This window comes from Lissotriton vulgaris, chromosome 4_1 (assembly GCF_964263255.1).
Source record: "Lissotriton vulgaris chromosome 4_1, aLisVul1.2, whole genome shotgun sequence".
Taxonomy (NCBI): domain Eukaryota; kingdom Metazoa; phylum Chordata; class Amphibia; order Caudata; family Salamandridae; genus Lissotriton; species Lissotriton vulgaris.
The window spans coordinates 1,579,605,020-1,579,628,598 of NC_141691.1; the positions used below are offsets into that span (position 1 = coordinate 1,579,605,020).

The window sequence follows — 23,579 nt, forward strand, 5'->3', positions numbered from 1 at the left end:
GAGATTACAATTCATCGTTAGCCGTCCTGTCAATTCACAACAGAATTTCCATTCAACCAGTGTCATAGAGGTACCCACTACCGCTGCCCATCTGATATATGAGGGGGACTCCGCTAGCTCAGACTCCCTAAGAGAGGCGCTGTATAACTTTGTGATCAGACCCCCTCGTTCCTCCCCCGCCAGCACCGACTGCAGTGCCCGCAGAGTACGCAGTCCGGACTGGAATTCTGGGTAAATATCACAGATTGCTTGTCGCACCCATACATAGGTAAATCCCAGCAGTAGGCCTGCACCATAATGCCATTACATTTTAAACACAGTTCACATGAACTTGAGCACTGGTCAGCAGTGAAAAAGTGCACAGAGTCCTAAAAAAAGCAAACATGAAGTTCAGCATGAAGTCAAAACAGGAGGTCGGAAGGCAAAAAGACATGGGAAATTACGCCAAAAGACGCCAGCTCTAACACAGGTCTACAGCTCACCCACCTTCACACACAGTCAGAGGGGGCACTCTGTGTATGTCTAAGGGGCAAAGAAGACGGAGCCAGCACAAGTTGTGACCTTGACTCCTCGAGACAATGAGCATTGATTTCCCCTTGGAAACAATTACGTTGAACAAGTTATAGGTACTATAGACCACTAGCTCACTGAGAAGGGTAAGTGCAAAGCTTACCTAAGCACGTGACCAAATAGTTACGTGCCATAATCTGGCCCTGAAGAAAGCCCTCCAACCCGACGGGACACACTAAGGGCTAAAACACGTTGACCACTCACGTTCTCATAGTAGGTGCTACAGAATAGTAGCCCTTCTATACACACACCACTTCTTTTCTTTTAACCTTGCCCCATCTCCAATAGAATAAAGACTCATTGTGGAGAGATGGAGTGTCCATCAGTCCGAAGATCAGGAGAGGAAGAAGACAGCGCAGCGTCAGGTCAGTTTTTTAAAAATATTTTTTTATGTATTTATGCTCTGCCCCTTCCCCCTCTGCCGCCCTACCTAGTATCATCAGGACCAGCCGTCACTGCCCGACCCCCTAATCAAATAGCATCTCATCACCTTATCTGGGGGAAAAAATTACAAAAAAGCAAATTAGTGCTATGTGAGAAAGTTAGAGGGAACACGGATAATCCAAGAAATGAGGCAGCACTGCAATGCCAAGGCCCAGCAGATAATCCTAATCTTTAAAACAGCATAGCATGGACAAATACTTAAGGACAGATGCTAATCATATTACAAGACATTCCCATTCCCAGCATGGTCCTGAAGGGCAGCTGTCAAAAGGGAAAGACATGCCCAAGTCTACCAGATCTACGGCTCTTGTACCAGACTCCCGAAAAGTAAAGTTCATTTTTAGTATCCGTGATTAAATTGGGTCAGTTTGCTGCAGGAGACCGTTGAATGGCATGGTGCATTGGTGTTTGCCCATGTGCTATGCAACTGCCAAGTCATAATACTATTAATTATTATGCTATTAATTCTAAATGTGAAGGGTTAAGGATAATGGAGGGGAGGGACAGAGCAAGATGCACCTCAAATAAGGAGTAAGTAGGATGAGGCTAAAATCTACAATTTGGCTTCCTTTGCATAAGACAATGTGACAAGCTGAAAGCATTATAAATTACTCTGTCATCTTTTGTATTGCTCTATATGTACGTGCCTTGGTTGAAGAACTCCTCTGTTACTTTATCACTCCACTGCTTGCTTATTTCCCAGGTCCGGCATGGGTTTGAAATGTCAGCACACTTTAAAGCTATCTGAAAAAAGAAGTAGTTAAAGTTTAAAAGAGATGGAACTCAATGAAAAGTATGCTTATATGTTGGCTTAAATTTAGTTAACTATGCTTGATCACAAAATTACATAATACAGAAGATTAACATTCAGTGAAGTGTTTGACAGCTTAGAACACATGCTCCGCTTCTCCAACATATTTTAGGCACAGTATCCATGAGTTAAAAGCACCACTAAATGCACACTATTGCCCATCTTCTACCTGTTGGATTCTGGCTTCTTGCAATGCCTACTTTGAGAATTTTTCTCTACTTGCCACATCTTAACTAATGTTTCTGCCGATTTATACCCCCATTGACCATCAGAAGTCTCCTGATCGACCAGCACCCAATCCTTTTCCACTTATTGAAAGTTACTTAGCAGTAGGAATAGTTTTGTAGCTTGAAGAATTTCAGGATTCACATGCTGTACATTATTTTATCTATTGTTTGGGCCTGGAACCTTTTCTTAGTCCTCATTTTCCTTCTTTGCTGGACAATTATTGTTACAATTTAGTGCTAGGTTCGCCCCCTTGTTATGTCAGACGTGTGCCCCAGAAGCTGTGTGTTGTCGTCATCTTCAGATTGTCCTTATTGGCTTCCCGTTGTACTTGAAAAGTAATAGTGTCTCTTCTTAGCTTTGTTGCATCTCACTTATTTAGGAGGTGGGTGGGTCGCATGTGATTTTAGAAAATTCTTCAAGCAAAACTACTCCAACAGGTAAGTTACCATTTCATTTTGCAGCATGACTCTTTTCTGGATTCACATGGTGTGCATTGATTTTGTAGTGTTACCCTTGGATGTTGGGTTAAAATAAGTTTGAACTTGCAGAAAAATGATTCAGATTTATTTGTCATACCTGTGACTCTGTTCACTTGAATGTCTAAACAGTAGTATTTGGTGAAGGTGTGAACGGAAGACCAAGTGGCTGAGGTACATATGTTGCTTATTGGAATGCTTTCTAGAAAGGCAAAGGTGGCTCCCTTTTTTACTTGTGTATAGCGCTTTAGATCTTGCCTCTAGTTGCAAGTCTGCTTTTTGGCAGCATATCTGGATTACTTTATCTTTCTTGCAATGGTACCTTTTGTTGCCGGTGAGCCTCTGTCTGATTTTGCAAAGGATACAAAGGACTGGCTTACTTTTCAGACTTCTTTCCTCCTTTCAAGGTAGTACATTACAACCCAAAAAACATTCAGATTATGCAGAGTTTTTTCGACTGCATTTTTGGTTGTTGGAAAAAACCTGGTAGCTGATTTACTTGATTCATGTGGAACTGTTATATGACCTTTGGTAGGGAGCATGGATTAGTTGGCAGGACTACTCTGTCCTTGTAGGTAAGGTTCAGGGGTGGTTAGCACTTGCAGTTACCTCACCCTGAGTAGTGGAGTGCCAGCAAATAGGTAAGTGGTCTTTAGGGTTAAGACCCTTAGTTTGGTCTTCTGTAGTGGTTTAAAAGCCACCTTCATTGGCTCTGTCAGCGTCGGGACGAAGTTCGATGGACATTGGTGCAGATCTGGGTGGAGCTAATATTTTGATTCCTCTAGAAACCTTTTGATAACTTGTGTTGCGAAAACATTTTTTTTTTTTGTTTTTGGTTGAATTTTTTTATTGAAAATAAACTTTCGGCATATACAGGCCTTAATAATATACACTGTATCATTGAAAGGAAAAAAAATATGCAATTGTATAGACAATACAATCAGTCATTACAGTGTCGTAAGTTTCGTTGTGACATTTCAAGTTCCACAGTTGGTGAAGTGCAGAGTTCTCCCCGATAGGCATTCCAGGCCACCCCACTTTTGATCCCACTACTTAGGACATACTCTGGCTTTATAAACTTCCATTTCGGCGACCATACATTTATCCATATCCGCCACCCAGCCAATCACCAACGGCTTGTCGGCAGCCCCCCATTTCATAGCAATGGCTCTCTTAACCAGGGTATACCCCAGGGTGGTGAATTGCTGTTCAATGTTTGTGAGATCAGTTGATTCCCAAACGTTCAGGATTCCCAGTGGAGGTGTCAGCACAAGCGATTTTCCCAGTGTGTCCTGCATCTTGTTTGTGGCCCGTTCCCAGATGTGTCGTACGTAGGGGCAATCCCATATTATAGGATATGTGGGCAATTTGGTGGCAGCCATGCAGGCAGAACGCATCCTGTCATGTCCCCAACTTAGCTAGCGTTACCCCCAGTAAAATATGTCCTATATAGGACCTTAAGTTGAACCAATCTGAAGCGTTGGTTAATTGCGGTTTCCCTAGGGGACATCAGTGCCGCCTCCCAGTCCTCGTCGTCAAGCTGTCCTAAATCTGATTGCCATCTGTCCCTAAGAGTGAGAAAGGGATCTCGGAGGCTATTACACAGTTTACGGTAAGTGAGGGAAATGGCCTTAGTAGGAAGGGACTCCGAGAGGAGTCAGTCTTCCAGAGGGGACGAGTCCGGGACAGTAGTCAGGTCTGTTAGTGATGTGTTAAGGGCATGAAAGGATTTGTAGGTACCTGAAAATCTCCTTGGGTGCCAGTTCATGTTTCACTTGTAGTTCTTTGAATGTGATTAATTTCCCTTTGTATAAAAGGACCCCAAACAGTGGAGATCCCTATTGTATCCAATCTGTCGAATCCTACCTGATAGCACAATAACCCCAGTTGTTGAGAGGACCATATGTAAATGTAAATGTACAGGAATTTATATAGAGCAAATCACCACTGGTTTCTAAGCGCTTGCTTAGGGAACCTGTCCTGGTATTCCCCTGCGAGATAACCCCGGCAGGGTATCCGCAAGGTGAAAGCCAGGCATCCCGCCACGAGGGGCCGTTGTGGAGATTAAGCAAGCTATTGCCCAGAATCGCAGAGTGTGAACCCGTGAGTCGAGTAGGCACCGGAGCGAGAATTGTCGAGTCCATGGACATTTTAGGACTCAAGACCCCGCCGAGCCAGGAATTGAACCCTGGTCCCGGGCTGACCTCTGCTTCCAGGTCTACCTCCTCTAACCAGTGAGCCACACTTCTCCACATAGAGGAGTCGACTTGGTCATCTTTCCCTGCCAACCCAATCGTTTATAAGCCAACCGCCAGACAGAGACCGTGTGAGCCATAGGACCAAGAAATCTTCCCTTGCGGGGTTTGGTATATAAGGCTCCTAAATACCCCTCCCAGCCAGTCTGATGCCATTCAAGGTGGTATGCCTGGTTCGACGGGTGACTGTGCAGCCAGTGGTTGGTTGCCACTAATTGTGAAGCCCAGTAATAAAGACGCAAATCTGGGAGTGCAATGCCCCCATCGTACCAGCTCTGTCAATTTACCGAGGGCAATACGAGGCATCCCTCCATCCCACAACAGAGTCCGAACCTCCGCCTCCACACTAACAAAATAGGAGTTCTGGATGGGATATGGGTAGTTATGGAGTGAGTAAAGGAACTGTGGTAGTGCTAACATTTTAACCCCTTCCATGCTCATGACGAGCTCAGCTCGTCATGAGGCACAGTTGAGCTGTGCTGATGACGAGCTGAGCTCGTCATGACACCAGCAAAATGGCAATTTCCAGCACAGGGCAAAAATAACCACAGCAGCGATGTGGTTAAACAGGACCACAAGCCCAATAACGACAACGACAATGATCTCCAGTGCCTGACATCTTCCCTGAATCTCTGCAGAGGGGGGCAGATTCTTGTTATGAAAGGTTCTGGGGTGATGAAGATTCCCAAGTACATGAAGCCATCCCTAGTTACTTCTATGTTACATCCTTTAGGTAGTCGAGGCGTGGGGCCATGGAGAATATAGAGTATGGATTTTGCCCAATTAATGGCATAGCCGGAATATTTCCCAGAATTAGTAAAAATATTGAGTATAGTGTGGATCAAGGCGTATGGGGAAGCCAAATAAATGAGGACGTTGTCTGCGTATAATGATATTCTGTCCTCTATGTCGTCGTCCTATTTTAACCCCTGCAGAGTGATGTCTCGTCTTACCCATGCGACTAACGGTTCTAGCACAAGCGCGAAAAGCAAGGGGGATAGAGGGCAGCCCTGTCTAGTTCCTCTGCTCAACTGGAATTCCCTAGAGGTATGGCTATTCACCCGCACCTGCCCCCGTAGGTCAGTATACAACAAACGGACCCAGGCTTTAATTTTGGTGCCAAAACCAAAGCGTGCGAGTACTTCGAAAAGGTATGGGCATTCTACTGAATCAAATACCATTGAGGCATCCAGGGATATTATCACTGCGTCCTCCTCCAGGCAGGGTTGTCTCATAAGCACATTATCACCCTGCGAATATTCAATGCAGTGTTCCAACCGGGCACAAAACTAGATTGATCTGCGTGGACCGGGTAGGGCAACACAGCGTTCAAGCAGGAGACCAACAGTTTCGCTAGGATCTTGACTTCTGCGTGTATGAGCGAAATAGGTCTATATGACCCGCAGCAATCTGCCGCCTTCCCGGGTTTTCGTATGACCAATACAGAGGCTAGTCTTTGGTCTGGTGGCAATATGCCCTTCTCCAGGCTCTCCGAGTACATAAGATTGAGGTGGGGGGGCCACCTTCATTGCCATGCATTTGAGAAACTATAGGGATACCGTTCGGCCCCATCGCTTTCCCTGAGTGAATGCTATAAATGGATTTACAGAGTTCCTCATTTGCAATATCCGCTTCCAGATCACCCTTTTCGGTTGCAGACAGGGAAGGCAGGTTACTATCCATCAATAATTGCCTAGAGTCTTCCGATGTATAGGTGGTAGAGGAGGAATATACTCCCTCCAAGTGACTCGCAAAAGCATCTGCAATGTCCTGTGGGTCAGATATTCCCACTCCCTCATCAGTGGTTAGTTCTGGCACCCATCTGTGTCCCTGGTCTCCTAGCTCCAGCCAGGCAAGCATCTTGCCCGCCCTTTCCCCCATCTCGTTAACTCTGACGTGTAGACAGTAGGCGCGCTCTTGCTTTCTCTTATAGTAGGGCTTTATACACAAGACGCTTGATAGTCAGGTGGTGCGCAGTAGTATCACAGGGTGAGGAGCTATGGAGTGCCTCTAGTCGTAAATCTGTCTCTAATTCAAGTATGCGCTCGCTTTGACGTTGGACATAGCCCAGCTTTAACGCTAAGGCGTGGCCCTTCAATACCGCTTTAAATGCCTCACAGATCGACTGTGCTGACTCCACCAATCCAACGTTTTCTATAAAGTAATGATCCGTTTGTTCAGCTAGTTGATCCCTTATATCAGGTATCTTGAGAAGCCTCAGATTAATAACTACAGAGCTACGCTGTTTTGGGCGGTGAAAGATAAGCTCGACCCACAACGGAGAATGATCAGAGATGCCACGCGGAAGTCCGCTGGGATTTTGAAATTGGCCTACAGTCAGTAGAGTGAGAAAGCAATCAATGCGGGACATGCTCTTGTGCACGTTTGAGTAGTGGGTATAATACGTCACTTGTGGTTGCAGTGATCGCCATATGTCTGCAAGTCTAATAGCCTGAGTGAATTCCTTCATAAGGGTGTTTGGTCTGAGATTTGGTCGTTGGGGATATCTATCTACTGTATCGTCCACAGTCAGGTTAAAGTCCCCTCCAGTATCAGAGTGCCCGTAGGCAGTTCCAACAAAATTTTACCTAAGTCACTAAGTGCTTCTTTTCCCAATGCAGGGCGGGTTCGGAAATACATCGAGATGATATTGAGTGCTTTCCCTTCCCAGGTGGCCTCCAAAACAGCAAATCTACCCTGTGGGTCTGCCCAGACACGGGTGGGTGCAAGCGCAAAGTTCTTACGCACTAGGATGCCTGTCCCCCTGGAGCCGGATGTAAATCCTGCGTGTACCAAAAGCGTATAACCCCATCTGTTGAGGGCCTTGCAGCTATTTCCAATAAGATGGGTTTCTAGCAGTAGGACTAGGTCTGGTGCGTGCCTCTTCAGATACTGTGACACTATGCCCCTCTTAATTGTGTCCCCTAGCCCGTTGACGTTCCACGTCAGAGCGTAAAGTGTTTTGTTAGCCATGGTAGTCAGTGTGGGGTAATAATGTAGTCAGGGGGGCGTGGTAGGTATCCCCTCCTGGTGGGGGGGGGGGGGGGGGGGGGGGGGAGAGGGAAAAGACGACGAGACCCAAGTCAACCAAGGTAAGAAATTGTGTCAGTGGGGGCAGGATATCTAATGTGGGGGATCGAACTACAGCACATTTTGTAAATATCACTTGAGAATAGTCACAGGTTTTTAGGCGAAAGGTTATACTGACTGCATAAAAACATTGAACATTAACAAAAACCTGAACCCTCCAGCCACCCTTCCCCTCCACCCCCCACCCTGGCCCCCTGCCAGTGGATTTCAAACTACCCACCCCCCAACAAGGTAGAGTGCCTGTCGCCCCCCTCCCATTGTGGGTGCCTGGAGTACAGCCTTACCATCTGCACCGTGAATGAAGGATGGATCCATGTTACACAACTATCAAATAAATCCTCGTGGACCACTCAGCGCTGCAATTAAGCTATCTAATACTGTCAATGAGAACACCCGGGTCAACCACAGTAAATTCTCAAATTACTCAGCCAGGGGTCCCCATTACACACCCCACCGCACCTTACTTTGTTCCTCAAGGTCCCAAATGTCCGTCCAGATGCAGCATGGAGTATTGTTGCATCTCCTACCCGCTCAACACTATGGGGCCCTAGGTGCTCTCTCTCCGAGAGGATTCTTCACACTGCTCCGATCCTCTGTCCATTGGGCCTCCTCTGGCCCTGTCGTGCCTGCCGTTGTTGTGTCTCTCCTCCCTGCGCCATCCCTCCAACCAGTTCCAGGTGTCTTCTGGTGAGAAAAAGAACCAGGATTTACCGTCCGATTCAACCCGGAGCTTCGCCGGGAAGAGCATGGAATACTTGATTTCCTTGTCCAGTAGTGCCTTCTTGATCGCCTGGAAGCTGCGTCTCTGGACCTGTACTTTGGTTGTGAAGTCCGGGAAGAATGTTATTGCGCTGTTTTCTATTTGGATAGGTGGCCCGGCACGAGCAGTTTGAAGGATCACGTCGCGGTCCCGAAAATTGAACACTCTGGCTACTATAGGTCTCAGGGGAGCTCTTGCTTGGGCCACCCCCCAGGGATTCAGTGGGCCCGCTCAATGGAAAAGTAATCTGACAGGCGTTTTGGCTGGAGCCTCTTAATGTCCAGGTCCTCCACCAAGAGGTCTGCTGCGGGCACCTCCGCCCGCTCCAGGACCCCCAGTATGTGTATGTTGTTTCTTAGCGCCCTTCCCTCAATCATCGAGGAGGCCTTCCATTTTCGCCTGCTGGTCTCGAAGTTGAGCTACCTATTGATTGAGGAGGTCTGTGTCAGACGTCAAGGTGACGGTGGCCTCTTCAACATCTTTTACCCTAGCATCCATTTTGCGTAAGTCAGCCCTGATGAGGGAGATTTCTACGTTAACTGTGTCAATCCGGGACTCGAGGACGCACGCCGCCTCTCACCATGAACGTCATCCCCCTCTGCCCATACGATGTGTGCGCAGCATCAGGTAGGTCGTTATCAGTCGGTGGGCCCGACCGTAGCCCTCCAGACAGCCTTTCCGCTCAGGGCCACTCACCGCTGCAGTCGGAATCATCGTCAAAGGCCACCATCATGTCTACAGGAACTCTCAAGGGATACCATTCAATCTAGCATGCCCACCACAGGGCAGCAATACAGCAAAACTGTGGTCCGGCCCAAAGGCGTTAGTACGGGCTGGCAAAAAGCTCCAGGCAACCCAGGGGGCCTCCCGCACCCAACCAGGCCGAGGCCTCGAGTAGGAGTCAGGTCTCGAGGGGAGGAGGGACACGCGCCTTCGTCGACCCGCGCGCGCCTCCCACAGCTGTTCAGATGGCACAGACTCGGCTGTCAGCAGGCTCTGGTCACGCTAAGGGCTCCCCCGTGCTCACCAGGTGCCACACCTCACCGGCGCGCAGCCCCACTGCTCCCTCCATCAAGGTCCCAGGAGCAGGCTGCCATGTTGTCGGCAGAGCTCCAGGGGCTCCACAGAATCACCGCTGTTTCGGTGCGGACGGTAGGTCGGGACTCTTGGTATGGTTCGCGCCGGTGTCCTCAGGATTTGTGCCCCTCACTTCGAGGGGATGGCGGGCAATTTCGAGGCGGATAAGTGCAGAAACACGGCTGGGATAGCGGAGCCGCTTCAGAGCCCGGGCATTCCGTTCAGCTGCTAGCCACGCCCCCTGTGAAAACAATTCTGTCCTATTGTGCAGACTACTATTGTTGCCAAATTGACTTTTAGCAAAGCATTGGTTAAACTGCTAGCACTTATTAGGTAACTAACCACTGTGGTATCTTGTGTCCTGTTGTCGAACAGTTCTTTCAATGCACCACAGGATATATCTTTCATTTAGCTGCGTATCACTTTCTTCTGCTTGTCCTTAGAGCTTCCTTTAGGCTATCCGTTGACCTCTTAGGTCTGGGTGCCCAAATGGTCTTCAGTAGTCAGGCCACTAGACACAAGCTGGTAGGTTGCAGGTAAGGATTAGTTACTTACCTGTAATCCTAGTTCTCTTCCAGGGGTATCCTCAAAGTCATAAGCATTAGAATTTTCCCGCCCATGTGCGAGACCCCGGAAACACTATATTATATGTGCCCCACATATATATACATATATATATAAATAATATATATATAAAAAACATGCAATAGCAGCCAAATAACATCAGAGCTGAAATATGCTGTGAAGAATTTCCACCATGCATATAATAATAAGTATTAGAAACATGAGAAACAACACCAAAGATTGTTTAGAAACTGTTTTAATGCTCTAAAAAGACTGAAAAGCTAACCTGTAGCTGAATAGCAATAAACTAACACCGTGCCTTTAAGGCACTCATGACCCCCAGTATCTCATCAAGCCCCAGGGGTGACAGGTCAGTTGTTCTTTTCGGAGACTGAAAAACAAACCCAATAACAAATAGGTTAACAATATCTCCTTAACCAAACCCCCTCCCAGCCTACCAGTGGACAAACCCACTTCCCACTGCAACAAAGTTGCCGAATTTTTCCATCAGAAAATTAGTTCAATCTACTCGGCCTTCCCCCCGACCAACCCACCTCCGTTCACTACACTTTCACACCCCGTTGAACCTGTTCTCAATCCTCAACCACCCACGCTGTCCCATTTTCCTCCACTGGAACTTGTCTTGCTGGAGTCTCTAGCACGCAAAGTCAAATCCGGCTCTCCTAATGACCCTGCCCCCCCAGAGATAATTATGGCCGCTGCACAAACCACTCTACCCATACTAAGGGACATCCTAAACACCTCCATCTCCAAGGGCATAGTTCCCACAGTCTGGAAGCAGGCCATGGTGAAGGCCCTGCTGAAAAAGCCCAGCCTAGACCCCACAGATATGAGCAACTACCGCCCAATATCCCTGCTCCCCTGGGCGAGCAAGGTCCTGGAGAAATACATAAACCTCCAGCTTACCAACTTTTTAGAAACCCATCTGCTCCTGGATCCCACCCAAACCGGATTCAGACCTAAACATGGGACCGAGACCGCCCTCCTCATGGTCACCGAGGAGGCCAGGAAAATCTTAGATCAGGGAGGATCAGTGGCAGTGATCCTCCTTGATCTTAGTGCGGCCTTCGATACGGTCAGCCATGTCACCCTGCTGGACCGTATGGCCCAGGTCGGGATTAAGGGCAAAGCGTGGACCTGGTTCCGGTCCTTCCTGGAAGATAGATCTTTCCAAGTGTTTGATGGTGATTCTGTCTCCACCAGCATCTCCTTGAATTGCGGCGTCCCCCAAGGTTCCTCTCTGAGCCCGGCACTTTTTAACCTGTACATGAGACCACTAGCTGATGTCGTCCGTCCGTTTGGGATCAAGATCATCTCCTACGCGGACGACACGCAGCTGGTGGTCTCCCTGACACAGGAGACTAATCTCCCTGTACAGAGCGGCCTCAGAGAGTGCCTAGAGGAGGTAAAATCCTGGACGTCCCAATCATCCTTAAAATTAAACGGAGGTGAAACCGAGCTCATGGTCCTCGGCAACTCGGTCCCCAGCCTCCCGCCCACCCTCTGGCCACCCAGTATGGGCCCCCTACCTACTCCCAAAAACAGCATAAAAAGTCTGGGAATATGGATGGACAACTCTCTCTCCTTTGGCGTACAAGCCACCAAACTTTCGGCTACCTGCTTCGGCATCATGAAGATGCTTAGGAAAATTCTCCCCCTCCTTCCCATGGAAGCCAAGCAAGCAGCGGTACAAGGCCTGATTCAATCTCGTCTCGATTTTAATAATGTCCTTTACCTCGGAGCCCCGGAATCCACCCTGAGGAGGCTACAGATTGTGCAGAACTGCGCCGCACGTCTGCTACTTGACATCCCTCGCAGACAGTCAGTAAGGTCTGGGCTGGTCTCTCTTCACTGGCTACCAGTACGCCAAAGGGTTTTGTTCAAAGCCATGTGCATATCCCACCAGTCCTTCTGGAACTCTGGCCCCATGATCACACAGGACCTAATCCTTCACTATAGGCCCAATAAGAATCTAAGATCCAACCAGTCCTTCTTGGCAGTCACTCCGAGAGTAAGGAGATCCAGATCTGGAGGTAGGTCTTTCGCCTATAACGCGGCGAGGGCCTGGAACTCCCTCCCATTGCACCCAAGATCCAACTCTAATCACACGACTTTCCGCAAACAACTAAAAACCTTCCTATTTCATCCAGTCTAATTTCCTCCTCCCTCTGTTGTGTTTTTTTCTCTGGTCGGTTTTGGTGTTTTCAGCGCTTGGACGCCCTCGGGCAACAATTCGCGCTTTACAAATCAACATCCTATCCTATCCTATCCTATCCTATCCTATCCTATCCTATCCTATCCTTATTAAAGAGTATCCTTTGCCCGGGGAGGTGGGAGGGTTGCTTATGACTTTGATGAGGATACCCCTGGAAGAGAACTAGGATTACAGGTAAGTAACTAATCCTTCTCTTCCAGGGGATCCTCATCAATAGTCATAAGCATTAGAATAGAATAGTGAGCCTCTCCTCTTCCCTGCGGGCAAAGGAATGATAAGACAGTAATCTCATCAACAAGTCTGAGTAGACTATAGACTACCCAAACAGATTCCTCAAGTAGGCTTGCCCTACTTGAGTATCGGCCCTGGAATCAGATTCGAGGCAGTAATGCCTCATAAAGGTATGAACCGATTTCCAGGTTGCAGCCTTGCATATTTCTGACATTGGAATGTCATGCAAGAAAGCTACTGTAGCGGCTTTCCCTCTTGTGGAATGCGCTTTTGGTGACATCAACAAAGGCTTGCCCGCAAGCTGATAGGCCAATTTAATGCAAGAGACAATCCATCTGGAGATGGACCTCTTGGCCGCTGGAAAACCTGTTCTCATTGAACCATAGTTCACAAACAGTTGGTCTGTTTTCCTAATCCCTTTAGTCTTTTCGAAATAAAACTATAGCACTCTCTTAAGGTCTAAGGAGTGAAGTGACCGCTCGGCTGGGGTCGTAGGATTTGGAAAAAAGGAAGGGAGGGAAATAGACTGATTTATATGAAAATCAGAGATGACCTTAGGCAAGAAAGATGGATGAGCCCTTAGGACTACTCTGTTGTGGTGGAAAACAGTATATGGTTCCTTCGCACAGAGCGCTTGTATCTCACTTACTCTGCGCGCAGAGGTAATCGCCACCAAAAAGGCTGCCTTCCAAGAAAGATGTTGCAAGGAGGCCTTGTGGATGGGCTCGAAAGGAGGTGACATTAACCTGGATAGAACTAGGTTTAATTCCCAAGGAGGAGAAGGATTTCGCACAGGGGGATACACTTTCTTCAACCCCTGAAGGAAGTCCTTAACCACTGGAACCTGAAAGAAAGACATCCGATCAGGTGATTTTCTGTATGCTACAATGGCTGACAAATGCACTCCCTACACCACAAGTAAAACCTTTTCCACTTGAACGCATAGGACGCTCTCGTGGAAGGTCTCTTAGCCTCCTTTAAAATGTTCATGCATTCAGGAGGCAAGTTCAAATGTCCATATTGCAGGACCTCAGGAGCCATGCTGTTAGGTTCAATGATGGGAGGTTAGGATGCATTATCCTCCCGTTCATCTTGCTCAACAGGTCCGGCCTGCAAGGGAGCCATTTGTGTGGACACACAGACAGATGTAGAAGGTCCAGGTACCACCACTGCCGAGGCCAATCTGGAGCAATCCGGATCATTTCCATGTTCGACCTGAGGAGCTTGGAAACTTTTCTCGGAATCAGAGCCAGGGGAGGAAATGCGTATGCGAACGTCCCTGACCAATCCATCAGTGGAGCATTCCCCTGCGTTCCTGGCCGGTGGAACCTGGACGCGAAGGCGTGGCATTTGGCATTTTCGTCTGCAAACAAGTCTATGGATGGACGACCCCAGCAACGAAAAAGCTCTTCTACTACTTTGTCGTTTAGCACCCAGTCTGGCTGATTTTCGAAGTGCCTGCTGAGTGCGTCTGCTTTTACGTTCAACTCGCCCGGAAGGTGCACTGCCACTACTGTGAGCCCTCGAGAGAGAAGCCAATGCCAGATTGTCTGAGCCTCTCGAGAGAGTGGGCGAGATCTTGTGCCTCCTTGTTTGTTCAGATAGAACATGGTGGTCGTATTGTCCGTCTGAACTAGGACTGAGTTGGATTTGATCGCTGGTAAGAAAGCTTTGAGAGCCAGGAATACCGCTCTGAGTTCCAGCATGTTGATGTGGTATGTCTGCTCCTGCGCAGACCACTGTCCTTGAATTTGAAGCGGACCCATGTGTGCTCCCCAGCCTTGCAGGGAGGCATCCGTCACTATAGACTGGGAAGGAACGGGTTGGTGAAACGGTACCCCCACCAGCACATTCTTTTTCCGAGTCCACCATTTGATGGCGTCTTTCGTTGCCTGGGAAAGAGTGATACGATTTTCCCAGCGTCCTGTCGCTTGGTCCCACTGATCCTCCAGAGCCTGTTGTAGAGGACGCATTCTCAGCCTGGCGTTTGGGACGAGAAAAATGCAGGACGCCATGGAACCCAGCAGGGATGCTACTTGTCGGGCTGTTGGAAGCCGAGACTCCAGCAGAATCCCACATTTCTGACTCATGGAAAAAAGTCTCTCCTCCGAAGGAAACGCTTTTCCCAAGCTTGTGTCCAGAACGGAGCCTAGGTAGTGGATGGACTGTGTAGGCCGCTGGACTGACTTCTCCAGGTTCACATGGAGGCCGAGCCTGTGTAGCTGGTGCAGGCACAGTTTTAGATCGTGCGTAACATGTACCGGAGATGGACCTTTTAGGAGCCAGTCATCCAGGTATGGGTAAATGAAGAGACCCTTTTTGTGAAGAAAAGCCGCCACCACTGCCATGCATTTGGTGAAGACTCGTGGTGCGGACTTGAGACCGAAGGGTAACACCTTGTACTGGTAGTGTTTGTTCCCTACGACAAACCTCAAGTACTTGCGATGTTGTTGAGCAATTGGGATGTGAAAGTACGCATCTTGCAGATCCACCGAACACATCCAATCTCCGGCTTGAAGATGTGGACATATTTGGTGAAGCGCTAACATGCGGAACTTTTCTTTGACGATGACTTTGTTTAATAGTCGTAGGTCGAGTATTGGTCTGAACTTGTCCTACTGATCTTTTTTGGGGACAAGGAAGTATCTGGAGTAAACTCCCTTTCCTCTTAGAGCGGGAGGAACCTCCTCTATCGCTCTTTTTTGCAGTAGGACTTTCACCTCTCTTCGGAGCAAGCTTAGCTGGTGAGGGCAAGAGCTCTTTGGAGGGATGCTCTTCGGAGGAGCACGGAAACGTATCTTGTATCCATTGCGCAGTATATTCAGCACCCACTGATCTTTTGTGATGCTGACCCACTCTGCCAGGTGTTGTGAAGCACTTCCTCCCACTGGAGTGGGTAACGGCGCCAGAGGAAGCCACTGTTCAGGCCTTTCCTCCTCTTGTGGTGATGGAGGATTGTTGGTGACCTCCTCTACCCCTGCTGGGCTTGCCTCGAAACTGGGGTTTCCCTTGGTTCTCATTTTGGGACCACTGAGGGGTTTGAACCCTCGGTTGAGCCCCTCTCCCCCTGTTGGTCTTGAAGCGGCGCTTGAATTATTTTTTCTTCTCCAAGCCCACCGCCTTCACCGTATCCAGTTCCGTCTTCATTCGGGTCATCTCTTCGTCCGCATGCTCCCCGAAGAGAGCGGAACCCGAAAAGGGGAGATTAAGGATGCGATGCTGAGCATCCGGCTTCAGACCTGTAAGGCGCAACCAGGCCGATCTTCTGGCACAAACCCCATGTGAATAGGAATGAGCCGAAAGCACTGCACCATCCGCAGCCGTGCTCATCATCTGATTCGCCACCAGACACCCCTCTGTAAGAGTCTCTTTAAAGACCTGCTGGTCTTCTTTTGGCAGTTTGGCTTTGAATCTTTCCATAGAGTCCCATAAGGCTCTGTCGTATCGACCCAGAAGCGCAGCCGCACTAGAAACCTTAAGATTGGAAGCAGCGGAGTTGCAAACCTTTCAACCCCAGGAGTCTTGAGCTTTGCTGTCCTTATCTGGTGGGACTGAAGAGGAACCAGCGACAGCGTGCGTCTTCCTCGCCGCTGCCACAATTACAGAGTCAGCTGGAGGGTCAGATTTTACAAACACCGGGTCAGAAGATGCCGGTTTGTACTTCTTCCGAATGCGGGCTGGTACCGCTCTGATCGCCGCTGGAGTTAGGAAAACCTCTGACAGGATCCATAATCCCCGGGACTAAAGGCAGCAGAGGTTCGGGAGATGGCTTTCTTGTGTAAAGTCTCAAAAATGACTGTCTTTGTTACTTGAGGGACAGACATTTCAATGTTCAGTTTCAGTGCTCCTCTTTGCAGTACATCCAGATACGTGCCAATGTCATCCACTGGGGAGGACCTGGACGTAGGACTGTCCGTCAACGAAGAGGAGTAGTCCCTCTTGGACGACCTGGTAGAAGAGGTAGATGAAGTAAAGGGAGTACGTCGACGTCTACGGTGAGCACTGTGTCTCCGCTCCCGCAATCTTTTTGAATGCTCCTCCCGTCTAGGAGAGCGAGACCTGATCCGATCTTCTGTCCGAGGTTCCCTTCTAGGAGATCGGGATCTTCTGGGAGATCTGGCTGGTGGTCTCACAGGTGATTTGCGCCTGGGAGGGCTAAGCTTGTCCATCTCCTCCAACAGATCCTGAAGAGGAGAACTGTGTTGTGGGCTGGCATATTCCTGCATACGTTTGGTAGCCCCAGAATCTCGCCAATGGTCCAAAGATTTGTACCATCTAGGTGACAGTCTGACTTACTCGGCCGAAGGATCTGGCAGATGCTCAGGAGATCTGTGCACAGGACTTCTGGACCTTGAAGGTTCAGTTGAGGAGCCAGAGGACCGCGAAGATGAACGACGGGAAGCAGACTCCGTCACCATCATCGCATCTGAATGCCTCGACGTCGAGCGTTCTTCCCCCGCCGTCGGACGCCTTCGAGGAGTCGGCGGGTCAAAAAATCTCGACCTCGAATGTCCATGAGAGGGTCTGTGGTCTCGACGTCGAGCGGCGATGAGCAGCCGTCGATGGAGTCCTCTGTCTCGACGTTGAACGGCGATGACTGGCCGTCGACGGAGCTCTCTGCCTTGACGTCGAACGGAGATACCCGGCCGTCGACGGAGCTCTCTGCCTTGACGTCGAACGGAGATACCCGGCCGTCGACGGAGCGCTCTCTCTCGACGTCGAACGACGATGTCCAGTCGTCGACGGAGGCTTCTCTCTCTACGTCGAACGACGATGTCCAGTCGTCGACGGAGCTCCCTGCCTCGACGTCGAACGGCGATGACCGTCCTTCGACGGAGTTCTCTGTCTCGACGTCGAGTGCCTGTGCGACGACGGCGGAGGGGTATTGGGCACCCTCGACGCCGAGCGCCGACGAGGCACTGACGGACACTGCGTCCTCGATGCCGATCGACGAGCTACTGTCGACGGCGGAGGGGTCTCGGTCCTCGACGCCGAACGTCGCTTCTTGGACGACGACGGAGAGGTCACTTCTCGACGCCGGTCGTCGCCTGGATGACGACGGCGGAGGAGTAACCTCCCTCGACGCCGGTCGTCGCCTGGTTGACGACGGCGGAGGGGTAATGGATCTCGACGCCAACCGTCGCCCGGTTGACGGCAGCGGAGTCGCCTTCCTCGACGCCGATCGTTGCCCGGTTGATGCCGGCGGAGGGGATTTGGACGACGGAGCTGGATCCTTCGACGTCGTCGACGTACCTGGTCTTCTCTTCGACGGCGAGCCCGCCGTCGACGGTAGTTTAGAAGAGAAAAACTCCACCGGTGGTCCTTTTCTCAGCGCCGAGCCCGACGCTGAAGTTGAAGGGTATGAAGACTTTTTTGGAAGATGTTTGAACCTTCTTGGAGCCCTTCTTCACCGGTGATCTTCCTCTTGAAGCCCTGTGAGCCAGGCCATAAATGCGAATCCTCTCCCTGTCTTTGAGAGTTCTTCCTGACAGGTGCTCACAATGAGGACAGGTGCCTGGATCATGATCTTCAGGCAGACACAGGATACAGAAGTCGTGGTTGTCTGATTTTGCCTTCTTGTTGCCACAAGAAGGACATTTGTCAAAGAGTGAAGGCATTCTCAGAAGAAAATGTTCACTAAACTGACTGAAAAAAGCAGTATCTTACTTGACTAGATATTAACTGTCAAAGTAAGAGTAAAAATTGTCAAAAGTGAAGTATTTTTCTGTTAAAAACCAGAAAAATAGTGGAGCTGTGTAACCAGGGTCCTTCTCTGAAGGAGCCGGAAAGTACAACTGACCTAACTGTCACCCCTGGGGCATGATGGGATACAGGGGGTCAAGAGTGCCTTAAAGGCACGGTGTCAGTTTACTGCTATTCAGCTACAGGTTAGCTTTTCAGTCTTTTTAGACTGTGTGTTTGCAATGCAGCCTGGGAGCTTCCTATGCTTCCAGTGAGTTATGAGAATTTCTACTGCTTTCTAAGCATTAAAACAGTTTCTAAACAATCTTTGGTGTTGTTTCTCATGTTTCTAATGCTTATTATTACATGTATGGTACTGCCTAATCAAACGTTAGCACTTATTAAATGTAATAAGGTAACCCAATGTTATCCTACTGGAGAGGTAGGTCATACAATAGTGAAAAATTAATGGAGTTGTTTTTCATTACCAGGACTAGTGAAACTTAAACACATGCCTTAGGTTTTAAATACAAAGCACCCAGGTCTATGGGCTGGCTAGGGTCTACCTTAGGGGTGACTTGTGCTTTAAAAAGAAATGTTTAGGCCTGGCAAAAGTTTCATTTTGCCAGGTGGCGTTGCCTGTTCAAAAATGCTCTGCTGCAGGCCCACTAGTGGCCCACTAGTAGAATTACATTTATGGGAACTGGGTACATGCAGTACCATAAACTAGAGACTTAAGGACATCAAAAATGCCAATCCGGAGTAGGACAATTGTTGTACCATGTTCAATCACTAACTCAGGTTAGCAGTGGTAAAGTGCACAGAGTCCTAGTGCCAACAAAAACTAAATTTCAGAAAACAGGAGAGAGAAGGCAAAAGGTTTGGGGGTTGAACATGCAGACATGGACAAGTCCAATAGTGTCTTTATGATTTTTTTAATAAAATGAACTTCCAGAATTGGTCTCAATGAATTGTCTGGTTCTGGGACTAGACAATAGGCTGAATAGTTTCCCTAACTGATCACTTCTGGGGGAACTCTTTCTAATGCTGTTCTTTATAATAGTTACTGTAACTTATGTAGCAGGCATCACACTTTTTTCTTCCTTTGTGTGTGATCTTTTCTTTGGCCTGACCCATGGGTGTGTCTTTATAAGTTCTATGCAACTGCCGTGCTGGATAATATTGAGAATACATTAGTGTGGAGTCCCTTGTTTGAGTAGTTTACTCCTCTGGAGTGCTACCCCCTCCCTTTAGCCCTACACCTAAAGGGCTTGTACTGGGTTGCTTGGAACTGCTACTGCTGGGGTATGCCTGCTGCTGACCGGTGTGTTGGCAGGATGGAGGACTGTGCACCCAGAAGCTTCCCCTGCCGGTTGATCTACTCTTGGATGCAGACAGTCTTCTTTGGTGTCCTCACTACTGCAGCATGGCCTTAGCCATACCATTGTGATTCTTTAACTGCTGCAGCATGTAATCTACAGCCAAACTGAACAGCTATTGACTTGTGAAGGGGGTGTTGATGACGATCACCTCCACCTCACTTTTGAAGCCATAGTCAGGCATGTATCCTCAGGGTTGTCCTTGTGACCATCAGCCTGCTTGGCATATCTGTGGCGTCTAGTGCGGACTTCAGGCATGTGTTGGCAATTGTCTTACCCTCCTTCATGAGGGAGGTTGCCCATCTCTGAAGTTGTTTCATCAGCTCCCCCATTTCTTCCCAATGTTGGTGGGTATAATGATGCAGGAGTGCACTGAAGTTATCAATACTCCACTGGGTTACTGCTCAGCTTTCCACTTTTTGACCTACCATCTCCATTCTTTTGTTGTACTTTTCAGTGGGTGGACCGGTACATGTGGGTACATTGACCCTCGATCGTGCAGTGGTCACAATGATGGAGTCCACTACAGCACTGCCCAGTATGTAAAGAGTCTTTGGACGACTGCATGTATTTCATCTCAACCCTCTATTTTACAGTCTTGCAGGCGATTAGCTGTCTGAAAGCCTCCCTTCCCTGTTCTAGAATGCTTGGTAGCATCAGAAGGTACTGGTTTTTGATCTGACTGGCAGAAGAGTCAAGGAGAAAGCCGGTCTGAGCCTTCTCTATTTTCAGCTGGATCCCTACTTGGCTGCTGTGCTCTTCACAAATGTGGTAAACAGGTAAAGCTTGGCCTCAAATGTTAGGAATCTACTCCCTCCGCTGGGGAGTCAGCATCAAGGTCTTGCCACTGGTCGCTTATGTGGTTAGCACACTGAAATATCCCCTAGGCCTCCAGGTCTTCTTAAAAGACCATCTCCCGCTCTTCTTGTGGCATGGGTGTTGTGGGAGGCTCAAGCTTTACCTGTTCTACCTCTTTCTAGTTTAGTTCCCTCCGAAGAGACAAATTGGAACCAAAGGGTTGCATTGAATTCCCTATTTTTCTGAAGGATTGTCGCCATTTCAACTTTGAGGTGTCTCTTCTGCTCAACTTCAAACGCCCTTTCTTGGACATCAAGCGCCATCAGCTTCCTCTTCTTCAGAGGTAGTGGTTTGCAGACTCCTTTGTTCTCTCCCAATCCAGATTGTTGTTAGACATTGAGGGCTTCTCCGAGGTACATCCACTACTAGTGTGGGACCTGTGAGGCTCCTTCTATTAAAATATTCGTAAGTAAATTATTCTTTCGGTAATTCTTTGGAGTTCAATGTTTTTGAGGTGGCTCCCCTTATTTTTTTTCAATGTTACCAGAGGGAATTTTCAGTGTTCTTCCTCATGTTTTGTTGTGATCTCTGGCTCTAGCTACATGACCTCTCCCTCTATGTCGGATTCCTCTACCTTAGCCACCTTTTGTGCCCATGATGACATCTTAGCTCTACAGCCCGAGTTCTCTCAATGGAGAGGTCACCCTCCTGCACTTGCATAGCTTGGCTGCCTCTGTTTTGCCCTAGTCCTAAGCGCCTTTGATAGGAACTCAACATATGCCAATAGGCTTCAGCGCTGTGGTACTTTGGAAGGCAGAGGTTGCAGACTTGTTGGATGTCCTTCCTGGTGAATTTATGGTGACATGTGGGTCAGGGCCCAAAGGGGGTGTTTTCCAATTTCTTTAAAGGTGCCTGTCCCACTGCCTGTATGAAATACTGCACAGCATGTGATTCCAGAAAAGATTTATGCTGCAAAACTATGCTTATGCAGAAAATGTCAGGCTTTTAGCAGAAATACAGTATTGTTTTCCACAGGGCTTCAATGACTATCAACGAGAGTACCTTGACTAAAAGTCCCTGCTCCCAAAGTCAGCTTGGAAAAGGGTTTAGAACGTAAACTTGAGCCAGGCCGCACATATTCTCTTAGCTCTGGTGTGGGTCTGTTGGCCTGCACAAGCCTTCTGTTAGACCTTCCCCTATACTTCCAGACCTCTATTAGCCATCATGAGTGAGAGAGGAGTGGAGCACCGCTGTATTACTGCACACACATCCAGGGGGATTTCACAACCTGATTACTGCAGGCCATTAACTGCCTTGCTGCAAGGTACTATCACATGATTCTACCAAAGGGTGAGGGTTTGAACTGAAATCCAATCCAGGATGCATAAAGTTAGGCGGTCTTTGCTGCAGCCAATCGGAGGCCAAATGACGCAGGGCTGGGCTCACTGTGTGTCAAATTGCAGCAAGTGGGTTGAGATACTCTGTTTATTTTAGTCTGATTAGGGAAATACATTCGTTTAATATGTATTTTCTTATCCAATTTTACCCTGAAGGTATAATTGTCCTTAAACTGAAGATGAAAAAAAGTCAGAATAATCTCTTAAGGGCACATGAATCACAAGATTTATTAACAGGTCATAATTACTAGGAACAACATACACCCAGTTACTGCTACAGAGAGGAGAATGATAATCCTAGAGCCAGAAATCAGGTCTACTACGGGAACTAGGAGAATTGTACAACAATCAATGTCCCAGCAGCAGTTCATTACGAGGTGTCTGACCACAAATGTAAAAGGGGATCACAAGGCTTCTTGACAAATAAAGCCATAGATTTCATATGGTGGTTCGGGATTTTAACTGCTGCAAGAGAGGACAGTATAAATATCAAAAAAGTGAGTTATAGGTGTAGCTTCTATCAACATTTGAGAAGTTATAGGATTAAAATACACTTTTAAGAAGAAAAAAAATCAGTTAATTCACCCCACTTCTAAAATACTTTCCAGTGGTTCTAGGGACTATGGTGAACACAAATATAGACCTTGGTAAAGTTTTGATCATGGGCACCTAACTTATTCCAAAAAATTCCAGAGGAAACACGACTTATTTTGGACTGACTAATCATGAACCCAAAGCAGCCCTCCTGAAAAGTCTGCATTATTACCCAGTAAAAGACATGCATACATGTAAGAGGACTCTCTCTGTCGAAAGGCAGTGAAAGCACTGCTGAAATATACCTGAAAGAACAAATTGCTAAATAGTTCTCTACACACAACCTTTGTTTAGCAAAACATTGTTTCCTTATTCCCATCATTATCACTTGCTAAAACAGAGGTGATCATCAAAGATTTTCAGGGCCTGTATCCCACCTATGGGATAAAAACCTGCACAAGCAGGTTTGTCACTCTGAATCGACTATACAGTTCAGATAAAACCAAGGCCAACCTGATATAACACTTTGAGCCAAGCATTTTCTTCACAACCTTCTCCTAATGCAATTGCTGTTTTAATATACCTTGTCTGCATGGTGCATTATATCCCTGTCGGCTTATACTCAATGTACATTCGTAGCCTAATAAATGTTCACTGCACAGTCAGTGTAACCATGACCATCTAGCTATAGCTACACAGTCCTTAGCTACGTATGCCACCAGCTTCTCAATAACCAACATGCTTGTGTACCCTGATCAACAAACTATGGCATTATTAACTACTCTATACCTACCTACTTCTAGTTCTGGTACTGCACTGCACGGTAAAAATCTTCACTAGAGTCAAACGCTTTAATATTTCCCCTTAGTGTAAGCAGACTTCGGAACATCTTTTTGCATAGGGCTCATTCCATGAAACATCATGATAGAATGTCTATGTCCAGGAAACCATATACAGATCTGTGGAATGGAAGTCTCAAAGAAGCCTAATGTATGTGCAAAATAACTCTCCAGATTTTACTCATAGAAATGCATGGCAGCTTTCAGA

The 23,579-nt window shown here is 47.9% G+C and overlaps 1 protein-coding gene across 1 annotated transcript in view; it reads right to left on the reverse strand.

Moving 5' to 3' along the window:
- Positions 1-23,579, reverse strand: part of PDE7A (phosphodiesterase 7A) — a 1,213,253-nt gene that overhangs the window by 259,759 nt on the left and 929,915 nt on the right. Inside the window, exon 12 of the mRNA XM_086965809.1 lies at positions 1,662-1,758. Within this exon, the coding sequence (XP_086821935.1) occupies positions 1,662-1,758 (97 nt within the window). The remainder of the gene's footprint in view (positions 1-1,661; positions 1,759-23,579) is intronic.